We start from the raw sequence: 15,734 nt of genomic DNA on the forward strand, positions 1-15,734 counted from the left end.
CCAGGATATAATCTGCTTGCTTCACGTTCTTTCAAGTTTAATTGACTGAGGCATGTGAGAGATTACTGGGGAAAATAATTAAAAAAAGCATTAAGTGACTCCATGATAATCAACTGAATTGTCTGAAAATGCACAGCTGCAAGTGGTAATATTGCATAAAAATGTCCTTGTAAAGCACCAGTGAGGGTGACTATTCCTCCAGCTGTAACAGTTTGCTGGGGATCATAGTCTTTGTTTCTGCTTGTAGCTGCTAAAAGCAGAGTGATAAAATAGAACATGGCGTAGGGGCACAGTATTAGAAGAGATGTTACATGCCTGTGATCTCTTAGCCATGCAAGTTTTTGAATTCCAAAGATAATCTTTCCATGCTATGAGACTGTCCAAGATTTTCAGAAGGATATTACTGGAACTTTAATTGTGAGACAGTACATGGACTTACTCTTTTAGCCCAGATTGCTAGAAGTCTGTAAATCTGAGTGTTCCTTACTTACAATTAATTGTCAGTATAGTATTTGGTTCAGAGACAAAATGAACAGCTTCTGGGCCAAGAGAGAATGAGGTTGTGCGCTCTTGCCACTGAAATAAAGAGAGCAGAGAAAGACAGGTAACGTGTACGTTTCTAAGGTCTGCACAGCCCTCAGGGAGTTCTGGCACATAAGGTGAAGCTCTTTGCAGTGATCACTGCATGTGTATCATGCACGTAATTTCACTTTCAGCATCCTTAATATGCTAAATATCGCACTATTGCTATAGCATGGAAATTAGTATAATAACTGATAGTTGTAAGTAGTATAGAAATAATAGCCTGGTGAAAAATGCAGAAGGCAAAGCAGGTTACTCCTGTGCATATTAATATTGGCACTGAAAAAAATGGGAGACTGGTTTGTGCAACACATGTTGAACAGGAAAAAAAAAGAAAATGTGGTGAAGAGGTAGTGCCAGGTAATTTGTGCGTTCTGAATAATCTAAGTATTCTTGCTTTGAAAGAACATTTAGGTGTTCATGGGGGCAAAAGTCTAAACCTCACTAGTTTAGATTAAGAAGTACAGAGAACACGAGCTCATGATAAACCTGTATGCAAGTTTAAGGTGTTTATACTTGAGTACTTCTAGACAGATTCAGTGATGTTTTTGTGAGGCATTTTGCAAAATGTAATTCCTGTCATCTTCCTTTTGCTTACCCATATACAATACTGTTTTAAGAGCTGGCACCCGTTTCTGACAGCTGTATTTGGAAGATTGAGTCACTGCTCTAGCTTTCTGCATGCTTCATAGTTTAAAAAAGGGAGAGATAATATTCAAAACACATCTTTTCAGCAGTTATTTTCATCATGCTTTTCTTTCTATAATAAAGGTACATGAGTACTGTTGTACAGGCTGAAACTGAGTTTGTTAAAAGTCCATTTCCCAACATTCTATGTTTTTTCTAGTGCTTCAGAACAATTGGCAGTGGTTAAATCATAGCATAAACACAACGGTCTTACGAGCCATGGTATGAATAGGAAACAGAATTGTTTAATACCACTGATTTGAGCAGAAATCAGGTTCAGCTGTGTGGTATTACGTGTTAACTGTACATATGCTCCTCTCGCACCGACTGATACGTCAGTGGAAGCACTGCTTTAAAAGAGTATGTTGAAACAGACACGTGGATTTTGTGGAACAGAAAATGTGGATTTTGCTGATTTACTTTTTTTTTCTCCTGAAAAGGATATTGTTTTCCCTGGAAAATGTTTTCATTATAATAGAACAAAATTATTTGTTTCTTAACTTTTTTTTCTTTTTCTCCGTTCATTTTCTTTCATTTCCTTAAGAATTGCTCTAATCTGGGAGAAAAAAAGACAGTGAAACATAATGTTTTCCAGTCAGTAACAAGAGCAAGTAAAATGGACCTCGGAAGCTTTTCCATGAACTGTACTTCCAATTTTGATAGCTTTCCTGGTTTCTAGTAATACATAGGCTTCAAAATTATCTGCAAAAGCTGTGAAAAGTAAACAAGGTGGACAAACATTTGTCCTATCGTCAGATCTTGAGGTAGAAATCTCAGCTAATGGAGTATGTTGTTCTGTGCATTATTTTTAATTTCAAAGCAGAAAAGCAGATCTTGTAATTCTGAGTAAAAGAGAAATGTCTAATCTTAGTTTGTGCTTTGTGAGGGTTAGCAAGAAAGTAACTTGTGCTTACTTTAGAAATTGATAATTTCAATGTAGATTTTTTTTTTATTAAAATAGTTTTCGAAACCAGGCTAAATAAGTTATGTATTAATCCCTTGCTTTTCTGAAATTATTTGAAACATTTAAATAGTTTCATAGAAATAATAAATAATTTCATAGACCCAGAAGAAGTTAGTCTATGTATGAAGAAACAGCTTTTTATAGAAAATTGGCAGGTAGCAACACCTCCTGAACTGTTGCTTTGCCACACATACGATAGATCTATCAAATCTTTCTCAAACTAGATAAGGAAATCTGAGGTTGAATTCCAGTCTGCTTTTAGATGAGTGAGAAGGATTCAGTATTCTGCACCACCACCCTAAACTATTACTTAATTGTGTGTGCATGTTTGTTGTTGTTGTTTTTTTTTTTTAAGTGAGGATATAAATCCCCCTTCCCCCCAGCTTTGTCAGTATCCTTTTAAGCTCCGTATGCAGCTGCCTCAGTTCTGATCCATGACACTAACTTCCCCTTCTCCCTTCTTTTTTTTTTTTTTCGTATCTGCCTGTATCCCAGGATCTGGGACTCTTCTGTGTTTCTTTGTAAATACATTTCTGGCTGGCTCCTAGATTATTTATGTTGAGGTGAAACTGTAGTATCTGTGTAGGGGATGAAGGCAAGGTTTTGAAATTGGAACCTTGCAGCATAATGCCAAACGCATTGAGTCAGTGTTTAATAACGTCACCTGAAAACATTTGTTCCCTTTAAGAATGGTGGGAGCTTCCCCTGCTCAGTTGTGACCTGGGAAACACACCCTTTTCATCTGGAGTGGCCAAGCAGTCACTGGTGGCTAAAGGAGGAGCAGTAGTTTCCTTAGGGAAGGACATCCAAGGATGTCTTGGTAGTAGAGATGTAATTTACAGAGACTACAGGTTCTAGTATGTAGTGAAATTTGTGTTTGGACTGAAAGGCTGCTCCATGAAAGGCAATTTGTTTGGTGTTCTCTTTTATGCTAGTTAAAGCCCTGCAAACTGTAGCCACGCAGTCAGGCCTAAACTCTATTGGTATGTGAGGGGATTTCCCGTTTCGGGATTCCCCGTATGCGGGGATACATGAAAGGGTTGCATAGCAAGATCATAGCCCAGTGCTATGCCGGGGAGCTTTGCAAATCACTGCCATGGCTGTGCTCTTGCTTTACTGTACGCTAGTATACCATACTACACTAGTATACTATACTATATATATATACACTATACTATATATATACTATACTAGTATACTATGCTAGTGTACTATACTATGCTATTTACTGTGGCTATGCAAGTCACAGTCCACTGGAATTAAATGTGCCAGGATACAGTATTTTTTTGTCAGTGCTCCAGATTAGCATGAAACCAACTCATGTATGTGTATTTCTCTGCAAAAGAATAACTTCCATACTAGGACTTTACAATTTCTATCCTATTCATGTATACCTATGTATGTACGTGTCTGTGTTTACTTACTAGTTTTCAAAAGTCTAGTACCATTCACAGTCCTTTGACTTCCTTTTCCACCTAGATCGGCAGATTGGTTATTGGACAGAACGGTATCTTATCCACACCTGCTGTTTCATGTATCATCCGAAAGATCAAAGCAGCTGGTGGAATTATTTTAACAGCTAGCCACAGTCCTGGGGGACCCGGAGGAGAGTTTGGAGTCAAGTTCGAGGTTGCCAATGGAGGTAGGGTTGTTTGGTTTTTAATAACACATTGTTACACTGAATCTTGGTATGATGATGTCGTGGTTTAAACAAGGACAGATGAAAATATGCTGACAAGGATAACTGCTGACTTCAACTGTGTGTTTTTCATTTGTTCTGGTAAAACAATGAAGAATGTATGCATATAATTTTTTATATTCAGTAATAGGAGTGTATTTTTTTACATGGGTCTGTACAATAAGAATTCAATGTTCATTGGAATCCTCATGGTAGTTGTAAGATTTCTATAAACAAGAGGTTCACCATCCCATTTTTATAGCATTTCTTGTAGCGTGCCAGGTCATTGTAACAGCCTGATCCTTTTATAAAGATGCCTTTGAGGGAGCTCTTTTGCTAGTATTTCTGTGTTGCTTTTGTTGGCGTTTACTTTAAAGCTTGTGATTTCAGAAGTGCTGTAAGCAATATAACTCATTGTCTTGTATGGAAGAAAGCATTTCTCATGTTTACCCAGGAAATAACTGCTCTTATTGAGGGAGAAGGTTGTTCCATTTTAGCTATTGCAATTACACTGTTGAATAATGGGAGTTTATATACAGCTAATGTCTTGTTTTCCAAAACTGGCAAACTAACACATGTAGCTATGTTATACATTAAGCATGTTTTATGTTACAGATCTGTGTACACCCGTAAAACATCTTGTATACCTCATACATGTAGAGTGGTTTCCATCTCAAAAAACTGAAAGTGCTTCTAAAATAGTGCTTCCTTTCCCATTTTGAAGGTGGGAGAACTTGAGAAGGGGATGCTCTCTTGTGTTCCTTGTTTAATTGAAAAACATGCATGGTTAAACCAGTATGATTTTATAAACTGAATAGGCTTGAATCCCAGAGAGATTAAAGGGACTGTGTAAGGTCAGACAGTGAGAAAGCCAGGGTCACAGCACTGTCATACCAGAGCCAAACTGTTAGATGCATTAGCACTCTATAAACTTCAAAATACCATATACACCTAGAATCTCTTTGATTAATGGTTAACAGTTGGTGGGGCATTCTTTTTAGTGTGCTTTACCTTTTTAAAGAAAATTCAAACAGGCTAATAAGCTTTAAATATGAAACACTCCTCAAGCACAGGTTACAATGTTCAGTTATGTATGATAATCAGGAGGGATGTAATGAAAAGTAGTTGGTTTAAGTTGCAGCTGAGAAAAATGAAAGTTCATTATTAAGCAAGGTTTTTGAGAGAATGTTTAGGCATCATGACAAGCTCCTAAGCAGGGCTTTTTTGCTGTGCTCAGTCTATTTTGCAGATCTAGTCCAGGCAGAAGCAGTTTGTTTCTATAGATGTAGGAGATAATGTGGAGCAACGCTGTGGGATCTCTTTATCTGGCAGTATTAGTAGACAGTACATCTATCTATCAAGAATGATCTGGAACTAATGAAATCCACCACTTTCATGGGTTTGGATTAGAAGAGTAAGAAGTCATTTTCTAAGCCAAATGAAGAGCTGAGTGAGCTGTGGACCATCTGGTATAATGTATCCGAGATGAAACACACTAATAGACATAGCAAAACTGCATTGATTATAGTAGCACTATAGAGGAGTGGGAAGTTGACCCTGGAAAGACAGACAGAGGCTTTGGAATAGGGGAGAGATCATGTAAAAGATAAAGATATATTTCATTAAGTTATTGGAGGAAAGCTGCAATAGAACACCACTGTCAAAATGCTAAGACTTTTGAAAGTGATAATTATATCTAATGAAATAACATGAAACACAAAGCTGTCTCGCCTTCACAAGTGCGCATTTGGCATTTGCAGGAAGCCCTGTGAAACACCAGGAACTGCTGCTGAGGACAGGCTTTCCTTTAATAAGTATGCTGAGATCCCATGTAGAATAAAAAATGGTAGTCTTTGAGCAGTAAACCCAAAGAAGGATGGATGTGGGGTTTTTGGTTCCCTTACTGTCCTGCTCTGAATAGTTAAATACTCTTTGTGAATCAAAACGTTCCAAGTAACACACTGGATTTCCATGTTACGTTTTTCCAACGAATGTTTTAAACCTGTGTTACACTGAAAGAACAGACCTTTCTTTGGGTTTATTCCTGAAATATATTTCAGAATATATTTCTGAAATAACATTAAGAAATCTGTTTATTATAGCACTCACTTTTTGAGTAGGGAACCTTCGTTTAATAAAAATGACCCACCACATTTTTGGCTTCTTTTACAGGACCTGCTCCAGATATAGTCTCAGATAAAATCTATCAAATCAGCAAAACCTTGGAGGAATATGCCATTTGTCCTGATCTCAGAGTTGATTTATCACGCCTAGGAAGACAAGAATTTGATCTGGAGAACAAATTCAAACCTTTCCGAGGTATCAACACATGCTTTTATGCATGCTCTATGCATTGATTCTGATGCAAAATGATAATGGGTAATTACTTAAACATAACTTTACTTCTTCAAGATGCCTTACTACAAGTTATCAAAATATTAGGCACATGGGTAAGTGTTGCATTTGTTTTGCACATAAAGAAGCTGAGTTACAGACTTACAAGTGCCTGAGTCCTCATCATTTAACCAGTTCCCACCGTTCTTTTGCCATTCATTTTTGCCAAATAGTTGTGCTTAGGCTTGCTGGTAGTTAAACACCAAACACAAACATTTTTGGACTAGGAGTGGCTTGCTCATGGAAGTCTAATTGACAAAAGTGTTTGCGAGAGTCTCAGTTTATTCATTCTTTGCTCACACTTCCTGAAAAGTTGTGGGATGTGTAAGGTAATGTACATCTAATGACTCCAAGTGTAAAGGGAGTGCTTAAACATATGTTTCATTTTAAAGATGTGAATACTTTTATGCCTACACTTCAGTTGAAATGAGCTAACACAGCCATTTTTTCTGAAGGAGTCAAAAGCAAAGGAAGGGGTCCAGACAGTATTTCACATACTATAAATCTCCATGTGGTTTGAAGAACTCTTCTTCATTCCTGATATCCTGGAATTAAGGCTAGTTTGTTTTCCACCAAAACTTTATAGTTTGAGATGCAGTACATTCTAATAATTAATGTTTTTGATTAAAACCCCCTTAAATTATGATTTTTTTTCCCAATTGTTATTGCAAATAATATGATTGGCTTTTTAGGCAAACAAAAAGGAAAGAAAATTCAGCTCCAGCACCACTCTGAAACTGTATGATTGCCACGGTTTAAAATTTTGCTTTTCAACTTTTCAATCTCTGCAAATGATATTTTTCTAAATGAAACTGGAGTACACCCTCTAAAGTACTACCTCTTAAAGGTAGTATGAAAACAGACTTAAAACAATTGCAATTTGTGTGAACATTTTTCAAGGAAAAATCATTTCCCAATCATCTCTTCCCAGAATACATCATCCTGGCACAGTAGAGCTGCCAGGGATCCATACTGAAGCAGTGTGATAGGCTTATAAGTACATGAATGATTATACTTTACACAGGTCTGAATGCAGAACGGAAGTGCAGAAATAATGAAAATAATTTTGATGTATTTAAAACGTCTACTTTTTCAGTTGTATGAACTAACAATCAATTTTTCAGTTGTATGAATCAAGGCTACAGAAGTATTGAAGCAACTGAGACTAAACCAGTTGGGTATGGCAGGACCTAAAATAAGTTTCAGACTTTAATCTTACATGCAGTTTATCTTAACATGTGTGAGCAGCTTCACTGAAGTTGAGGCGCTTGTTCATATGTGTAAAGCTTATAGCCTACTTAAACATCGTTGGGAACAAGGCATAGAAGATATATAGTAGTGTAATTTTAGTGAATCCTTGACACTTCCAGCATATAACATACAATTAACTGATTTCCAAATAGGTTTTGCAGGTTGCTTTTCAGCCTTGAGAACCATTTTTTTGTTTGTTTATTTGTCCAGTCAAGTGTATCATTGTGATCTATTCTAAGTGTTCTTCTCAGGCCCAAAAAATGCCTGTGTCATTTTGTCCTGGGTTCAGCAGTAGCAGTTATTTTTCTCCTTCTTAGTAGCTAGTGCAGTGCTATGTTTTCATTTTTTGGCCTGGGAGCAGTGCTGATAACGCCAATGTTCTTAGTTGCTGCTCAAATGTTTGGTCTGACCAAGGACTTTCTGAGCCTCATGCTCTGCCAGGGAGGAGGGGAAGCTGGGAGGAAGCAAAGACAGGACACCTGACCCAAACTGTCCAAAGAGGTATTCCATACCACAGCATGTCATGCCCAGGATGTAATGGAGAGTTACCCGGAAGGGTTAGGACTGCAGGGTTGGACGAGGTATCAGTCGGTGCTCGGCTGGGGTTAGTGGGGCAAGTTATTGGTCGGCTGGTGTTGAGGTGTTGTATACTTTCCCCTTGTTATTTCCTTTATCATTACTATTATTGGTGGTAGCAGCAGTGATTTGTGTTATACCTTAGTTACTAGACTGTTTTTATGTCAACCCGTGGGAGTTGCATTCTTTTCGATCCTCCTCTCCATCCCTCCAGGAGCAGGGGGAGGGCAAGAAGGTGGGGAGTGAGGGGACGGGCTGTGTGGTTTATGGCTGACTTTGTTTAAACCACAACACATTTTCATGTTATCCTGAAGAACAGCATTAGCATGAAGTCACTGTTTCTGAGCAAAACTGGCTGATTTTCTAAGTTACAATTTAACTTGTAACTGTAATTTTTCAAGATACTTGTTTAACCAGATAAAAAGACAATTGTATAACATATGCTTTTTAATTTAATCAGGAAAAATCATACATTCCAAGGTGATTGAGGAGCATGGCTTTTAACAGTTATTTGTAATATTATGACAGACTTACTTTCATTTTAATATAAGGTTTTACATTCAAGACAACTGAAAAGATTGTAGCTCTCTGCTTTTATGAATTTAAAATTCAAATTATTAAGACCTTAGCAAAAACCAGATGTTGTATCTGAGCCTAACTTTTCTAAACCAATGACATATAAAATGCAGAAGTATAATGATAGATTGACAACAAACTGGAGACAGATATTCCTGCTGCCAGCACTGTAAGGAGTAGGCTGTATGTTTCTGCTGATGGATTAGTGCCGATACATACTGCTGTCAGGTGGAAGAATAGAACATATGGCTTCAACTTTGCATAGACATCTTTCATCCTTTGAGAATACTTTTTTTTAGCTTGAAAAGATGTTCAGTGACTTAATGAATGACAAATAGAGTTTACTTTGATATATTGTATTCTCATGAATGTTTTCAGTGAAATAGAAAGTGTCAACTTACATTATCGCTGCATTCCTTTAGCAGGCAAAACTGTTGATCGTTGCAAAGCTTAAAGTTTGATGGTAGTCACACTGAAACCAGTAAAAGTCTTTGACTTTGCCTCTATGGGCTCCATGTTATGTGAAGGTCACGTGCTCCAATTTTAATTGAGTTGCGTGGCTGGTAGAAGTGTGCTAAGAGGGGTATTTTCCCATGTGCAAACTGTACTGATTTTTTCCTATCTGATTTTTCTAGTGGAAATTGTGGATTCTGTGGATATCTACCTCAATCTCCTTCGAAATATCTTTGACTTCAATGCTATCAGAAATTTGCTGACCGGACCCAACCAGATCAAAATAAGGATTGACGCCATGAATGGAGGTATGAAGTTAAGCTGTTATCAGGACAGAATTGTAGGTACACTGCAATAGCTTCCCAATAAAGACTGTACACCATAATAGTTGCCCGATAAAAGTACAGGGTATTAAAGTCAGAGTTTTTAGTAAGGTTAAGAGTAATAAGAAAGGATTTGAACATATGCTAATAACAAGAGCAAACTTAACAACTGGTTAGGTCCCTTATTAGGCAAAGAGGTTTATCTTTCTTGGTAAAGAAGTGAAGGCCTATGGGTAACTGTGAATAACCACTGGAGCAATCTATCAAAGATAGCTGGGGCTTGTCCTTTGTTGTGGCATCATATCTAAAGGCTTTCTGGATGAGATGTAGTGAACACTAAAGAGGACCACCTGTATGTGGACAAACTGTCTTACAAAGTTGGTTTTAGCTCTGCATCTCTGGAATATGCTTATATGCCTGTAGGTGTTGATAGTTTAACACTGACATAGAAAAGAGTGATTTGTAAGAAGTGTACTTTTGGTAAGAACCTGACTTATTTTTTACTGTAATTTTACAGAATTAGCACCTACATTTTCTTGAACACATTTCTTGTATAGTTTTACCTCACATTATAGTTGCTCCAGTTAGCCAGATTTTGGAGTAAGGCAGGAGAAAGAGAGAACACCAGGGTGTGATTCTTTTTCCCTCTGAATGACCTGTTCACACCTGCCTCAGGGATGCAGAGAACTCAGTCAGTTGTTAACAGTCCCTTCAGCCACCAAATGCAAATCCTAGTTATGCTATATAACAGCATGAGCTGGGGTCTTGGTTGCCCATATCTTTAACAAAATAAAGAAGTTATTTTGAAGTTAGTCTTGAGGAAGTTTTTATTTAGTATCTACATGGTAGTAACTAAAATGTGGTGAAATTCTTTGGTGGACAAACCTGTTGCAATTTTAACATGAATTGGAATGTTGAGGTAAGTGTATTTCCCATTTGTATTTCCTTACTGTTTACTTTCCTTGCTATTATGTGTTAAACTGTGGTTTGCATTCTGGGGCACATAGAATAGCATCTTATTTTTATTCTAGTGAGAAAAACCCTCTATGTGTATGATAACATCTTTACTTAGTAATGGGTGAATAAAACTTGCATCTTTCACCACGCAGTGATTACTTTTTTTGCAGTTCCACTAGTGGGGAACTGGGTTTTCAATGCTGAATTGCCAATTGATGTTTACTGGGGGGACAATCACACACTCCTCTGTGAAATGGTAGTTTGGGTTTTGTCGCTAGGACAGATGTATAGAATTGCTCCAAGTACATTTCGTATCAAGTCTCCATGGTGCTGTGAAAAATTTGAGTGTCAAGCATACGCTTTCGTGACTGCATGGCAGATTTCTGATTTTGCAGTTATGGGACCTTATGTGAGAAGAATCCTGTGTGATGAACTGGGAGCCCCTGCAAATTCTGCCATAAACTGTATTCCTCTGGAGGACTTTGGTGGACAGCCTCCTGATCCCAATTTAACATATGCAACTGCCTTGCTAGAGGCTATGAGAGGTGGCGAGTATGGATTTGGAGCTGCTTTTGATGCTGATGGAGTAAGTATTTTGAGCTGTCTGGAGGTTTCACCGTAGCTGTTTTGTCTGGGGTCAGATGTGGGACATGTAGGTATAATTTATTTGCTTTTCAGTAAGCCCTTGAAGCTGAAAATGGTATTACTTTCAGGTACAGATGATAGTGTTTGCAACCCATAAATCAGACACATATGTTGTAATTTGTCTCTGCAGATGACTGCAAATCAAGCAGGATTTGAATGACGAATGATAATTCTTTAAATATTAGGCTGGTTTTATCTTGTACTGTTGTAATACTTTTATTTCCTGGTTAGGAAGAGACAGGATATATAAGTAATACAGACTTGTCGCAGTAAGTAATAACTAAGTTAAGTCCTTTCTGGTTGACATTATAAATTGAAGGATTTTTTAGCTAAATAAAGCACTGAATCATAATCACTGTTTGGCTTAGAGGTTTTGTTGTTTTTTTTTTTTTTTTGTATTATTAGCATTATAAATAGCAAAGTGTTACAGAAATAACTTTTTGTCCTGACAGGGTGGGAGAAAGATGAAAAGGTTCTGAAGAACAGAAGTGTTTTCTGTTGTCAGTAAACACAAAACACCCTCCTACTCCCTATATAGTGCTTGTCATTGGCAAAAATATTCTCCTACATAAGCATTCCCTGGCAGGAACAGACCTACTGAAGTGTCATGTAGGAGGCTGAAGCTAGGGACTGATCTGGAGCTTTGATTTGCAAGGCTGGAGGGAGTGGTGGTGTGACAGTGAGATTGTAAGCCTGCCAGGATGATGCCAGTAAATTAACCTGCTTGAAGAGGGATGCGAGTAACCCAAAGACTGTTCTTTATTCCGCTGCCTACAGTGGATCTAGTAAAAGAAATTACCACTCTACAAAACATGGAATTTAAGATGCTAATTTGAATTTGTTTTCTTCTCCAGGACCGCTACATGATCCTTGGCCAAAATGGTTTCTTTGTTAATGCGTCAGATTCATTGGCTATAATTGCTGCCCATCTGTCTTGCATTCCATACTTTTGTCATATGGGTGTCCGAGGATTTGGCAGGAGCATGCCTACCAGTACAGCCCTGGACAAGTAAGATGAAACCCTTATTTGTATCACCTTGGTCATTATATTAGATATCTCTCTGTTTTGTACTATGTAGCATTTCCAGAATTGTGAAGTCTTTTGATAAGAGCTTCTAATTTTCACATCTTTATGTGCTTTATTGTTTTAACAAGTTCTGACCATATTTTGGTCTTACCTAAACTAATTTTACCAACCTTTTCTTAGATGAAAATAGGTTACTACAGCCTGGAAAAGAAATAAATAGGATAAATCTTTCTGATCTTTCAAATACTTGACTTGAAATTCCTTTTCCAAATAACTTTACTCTTTTTCTTAGTAAATAATTGTTTACAGCCTGATGTAGCAGCTCTTGAAATTCATGGAAGTTTTAAACAGATAAAGTACTAATTCAGTACTAAACAAGCTTTAAAAAAACCAAACAAGCCAACACCAAAACAAAACCAAACAACCCTCTCTCCCCTTCCCCCTCCCTTTATTTTAAACCATTGAAATATGTCATCTATTATAATACAAAATGTCCCACAAGAGACTGCAGGCAGTCATAAAATCCATTCCCAGTTTCAGGGCAGGTTAAAAGTATCCCTAAAGCTATTTCCGACAAGTCCAATCTGCTCTTGAAAGATTTGCTGGATATACGTCTTGTGTTGGCAGATGAATTATGAGCAAGTCTCATCCAGGCCTCCATTTCCTCTAAAGATTGGCATAAGAGGATTAAGCTGAGTACTATTGTTGTACATATTCTGTGTGGAAGAACATTCACTGCGTCAGTTGTGTTCAAGTGTTGATCTGATTGCATAGCTTAACTAAAACAAGAATGACCTATTGCCCTGTTAAATGTGTTTAATCAGGAAACAGTAATTTCAAAGTGAAATTTAGCTTGTATGAAAAGGATGATTGCTCTTGGAAAACCAAGGTTATTAGGGTGCTTCCCTAATTAGGAAATTTCTGAAAGTTACTAAGTTCAGAGGTAGCAGCTTCCTTTAATACTGGACAGAGTATTCAGAGAACTATTACTTACTTGTAGGTAGATGGTCTAGTTTAAGATTAGGCCAGGGTTTCCAGTAATGTATTTATTCTGTTCAGAGATCCAAAAATCTCAGTTTTTAAGTGAGAGCTACCATTATACTGAAATACTGTATAAAAACGTAGAGGCTAATGTTTGGATATAAACTCTAGGATATCTGCATTCCTGTATGACTTGAAGAAACCATGACGTTGAATATATTTGCCTGTCTTTTTTTCTTAAAGTTCAGTAAGTATTTCTGAATGTATGAATGTTTTTCAATAACGCTGTGACTGAATTATGTTCTTGACAATGTTTGCTTGACCTTCTGAAGCACAGATCATCTCATGGTGACGACTGCCTTATTTAGTTCTGTGGAGCTAAGTCTGATTGTTAAATAAAACCAAGCAATTGATAATGACGGAAGGATATAAATATTTTCCCAGCCATTCTTACAAATATTTATTATTATGAACTTTGCAGACTGTATCCAGGACACTTAATTTTTTTTTTTCTTCTATTTCGTAGTTGTATTTTTTTTTCCTAAAGATTTAGAAGTTAGATGTTTTCAAAGTTGGTCACTTTTGTGACTCATTTACACACACAGCAGTCCAAAATACCCAAATTATGCTTTTCTGTAAAAATGCCATAATGTTGTCCAGCTGTTTTCAGGCTTTTGTGGCCAAAATCACATAATCTGCTTAATTTATAAGTGCCAGTGCTGAACTCACTCATCGAAGAGCCCATCTTAGTTCTGAAATCACAGTTAGTAGTTCTTAAGCAAGCGCTTTTAATCATCGAATAATAGAATGGTTTGGGTTGGGAAGGACCTTAGAGATCATCCAGTTCCAACCACCTGCCATGGGCAGGGACACCTTCCACTAGACCACATTGCTAAAAATCCCGTCCAGCCTGGCCTTGAACACTGCCAGGGAAGGGGCAACCACAGCTTCTCTGGGCAACCTGTGCCAGTGCCTCACCACCCTCTCAGTGAAGAATTTTTTCCTTATAGCTAATCTAAATCTCCCTTTTTTCAGTTAAAGCCACTCCCCCTTTGATACATACATATCAAAGTTAGAGGCTCTGTGGAGACCTCATAGCAGCCTTCCAGTATCTGAAGGGAGCCTGTAGGGATGCTGGGGAGGGACTCTTCATGAGGGACTGTAGTGACAGGACAAGGGGTAATGGGTTAAAACTTAAACAGGGGAAGTTTAGATTGGATATAAGGAAGAAGTTCTTTCCTGTTAGGGTGGTGAGGCACTGGAATGGGTTGCCCAGGGAAGCTGTGAATGCTCCATCCCTGGCAGTGTTCAAGGCCAGGTTGGAGAGAGCCCTGAGTGACATAGTTGACTGTGAGGTGTCCCTGCCCATGGCAGGGGGGGTTGGAACTGTATAATCTTAAGATCCTTTACAACTCAAACCGTTCTATGGTTCTCTAGATTTCTTGTAGGCCCCTTTAGGTACCGGGAAGCTGCTGTAAGGCCTCCCCTGAGCCTTCTCTTCTCCATGCTGAACAGGCCCAACTCTCTCAGCCTGTCTCCATAGCAGAGGTGCTCCAGCCCTCTGATCATCTTCTTGGCCTCCTCTGGACTTACTTGAACAGGTCCATGTCCCTCTCGTGTTGGGGGCCCCATAGCTGGCTGCAGAGCTGCAGGTGAGGTCTCACCAGGGGAGAGTAGAGGGGTAGGATCTCCTCCCTTGACCTGCTAGTCACGCTCCTTTTGATGCAGCCCAGGATATGGTTGGCTTTCTGGGCTGTGAGTGTACCCTGCTGGGTCATGTTGAGCTTTCCGTCAGTCAACACCCCCAAAGTGCTTCTCAGGGCTGCTCTCAACCCATTCTCCTCCCAGCCTGTAGCTGTGCTTGGGATTGCTCTGACCCAGGTGCTGTTGAGTGACAATATTCCTTATTTCTGTATTTTGTTGTTCTAACACTAGAACTAGAGAAATCATGTTAGAATAAAGATGACTGAAAAAGACGTGCAGACATTTGTAATAGTAGGTGCAGTAGGATAGCAAAAATAGTGCCTAGGAAAAGAAACTTAGGCTCTATTCATTAGTCTTCCTGAAGTCTAATGTCTCTGGAGGTCATGGGCCTCTCTCCTGAAGTCTGTGTTAGAGAGCAAATGAAAAACACCTCTTCTTATGGTCTGTCTGTATTGTGTGGCCACAGTTTAGCCTGAATCATTGAACCAGAGCTTTTCCTTAGCTGTATAAATAAACTCATACATAGTACTTGAGAGAAAGGATTTTAAAAATCTGATGCTTTTTCCTTTGAGTGCATGATGATGTGTTGTTTAATAGCTCTTCAGAGAGCATTACTGAATTTAAACAGGGGGAAACAATAATCCATAGGACTCTAAATGTTGCTTAGGAATACAGCACTAACAAACAGAGCAGTGGATTACAAGCGAATTTACTCAAGATCCTTAACATTTACACATGTTTGCTTGAAGTGGCTGGTGGAATATACTAGTATGTACTGTAGGGAGAGGTAACACTTGACAGGAAACATCTGCTTTAATACGCTCCAACATCAACAGGATTGTGGCAGTACGTCTCTAGATTTCAATTCTTTAGTGATATGTACTCTTAGGTTGGTGTTCTTTTTCTTTAGGGGAATGTGAAGCTATGTACCCTGTT

At 38.3% G+C, this 15,734-nt stretch overlaps 1 protein-coding gene across 1 annotated transcript in view; it reads left to right on the forward strand.

Moving 5' to 3' along the window:
- PGM5 (phosphoglucomutase 5) overlaps positions 1 to 15,734 on the forward strand; it is a 64,993-nt gene that overhangs the window by 3,724 nt on the left and 45,535 nt on the right. Inside the window, exons 2-6 of the mRNA XM_065663036.1 lie at positions 3,713 to 3,875; positions 6,084 to 6,230; positions 9,344 to 9,469; positions 10,837 to 11,027; positions 11,941 to 12,095. Of these exons, the coding sequence (XP_065519108.1) occupies positions 3,713 to 3,875; positions 6,084 to 6,230; positions 9,344 to 9,469; positions 10,837 to 11,027; positions 11,941 to 12,095 (782 nt within the window). The remainder of the gene's footprint in view (positions 1 to 3,712; positions 3,876 to 6,083; positions 6,231 to 9,343; positions 9,470 to 10,836; positions 11,028 to 11,940; positions 12,096 to 15,734) is intronic.

This window comes from Lathamus discolor, chromosome Z (assembly GCF_037157495.1).
Source record: "Lathamus discolor isolate bLatDis1 chromosome Z, bLatDis1.hap1, whole genome shotgun sequence".
Classification (NCBI taxonomy): Eukaryota; Metazoa; Chordata; class Aves; order Psittaciformes; family Psittacidae; genus Lathamus; species Lathamus discolor.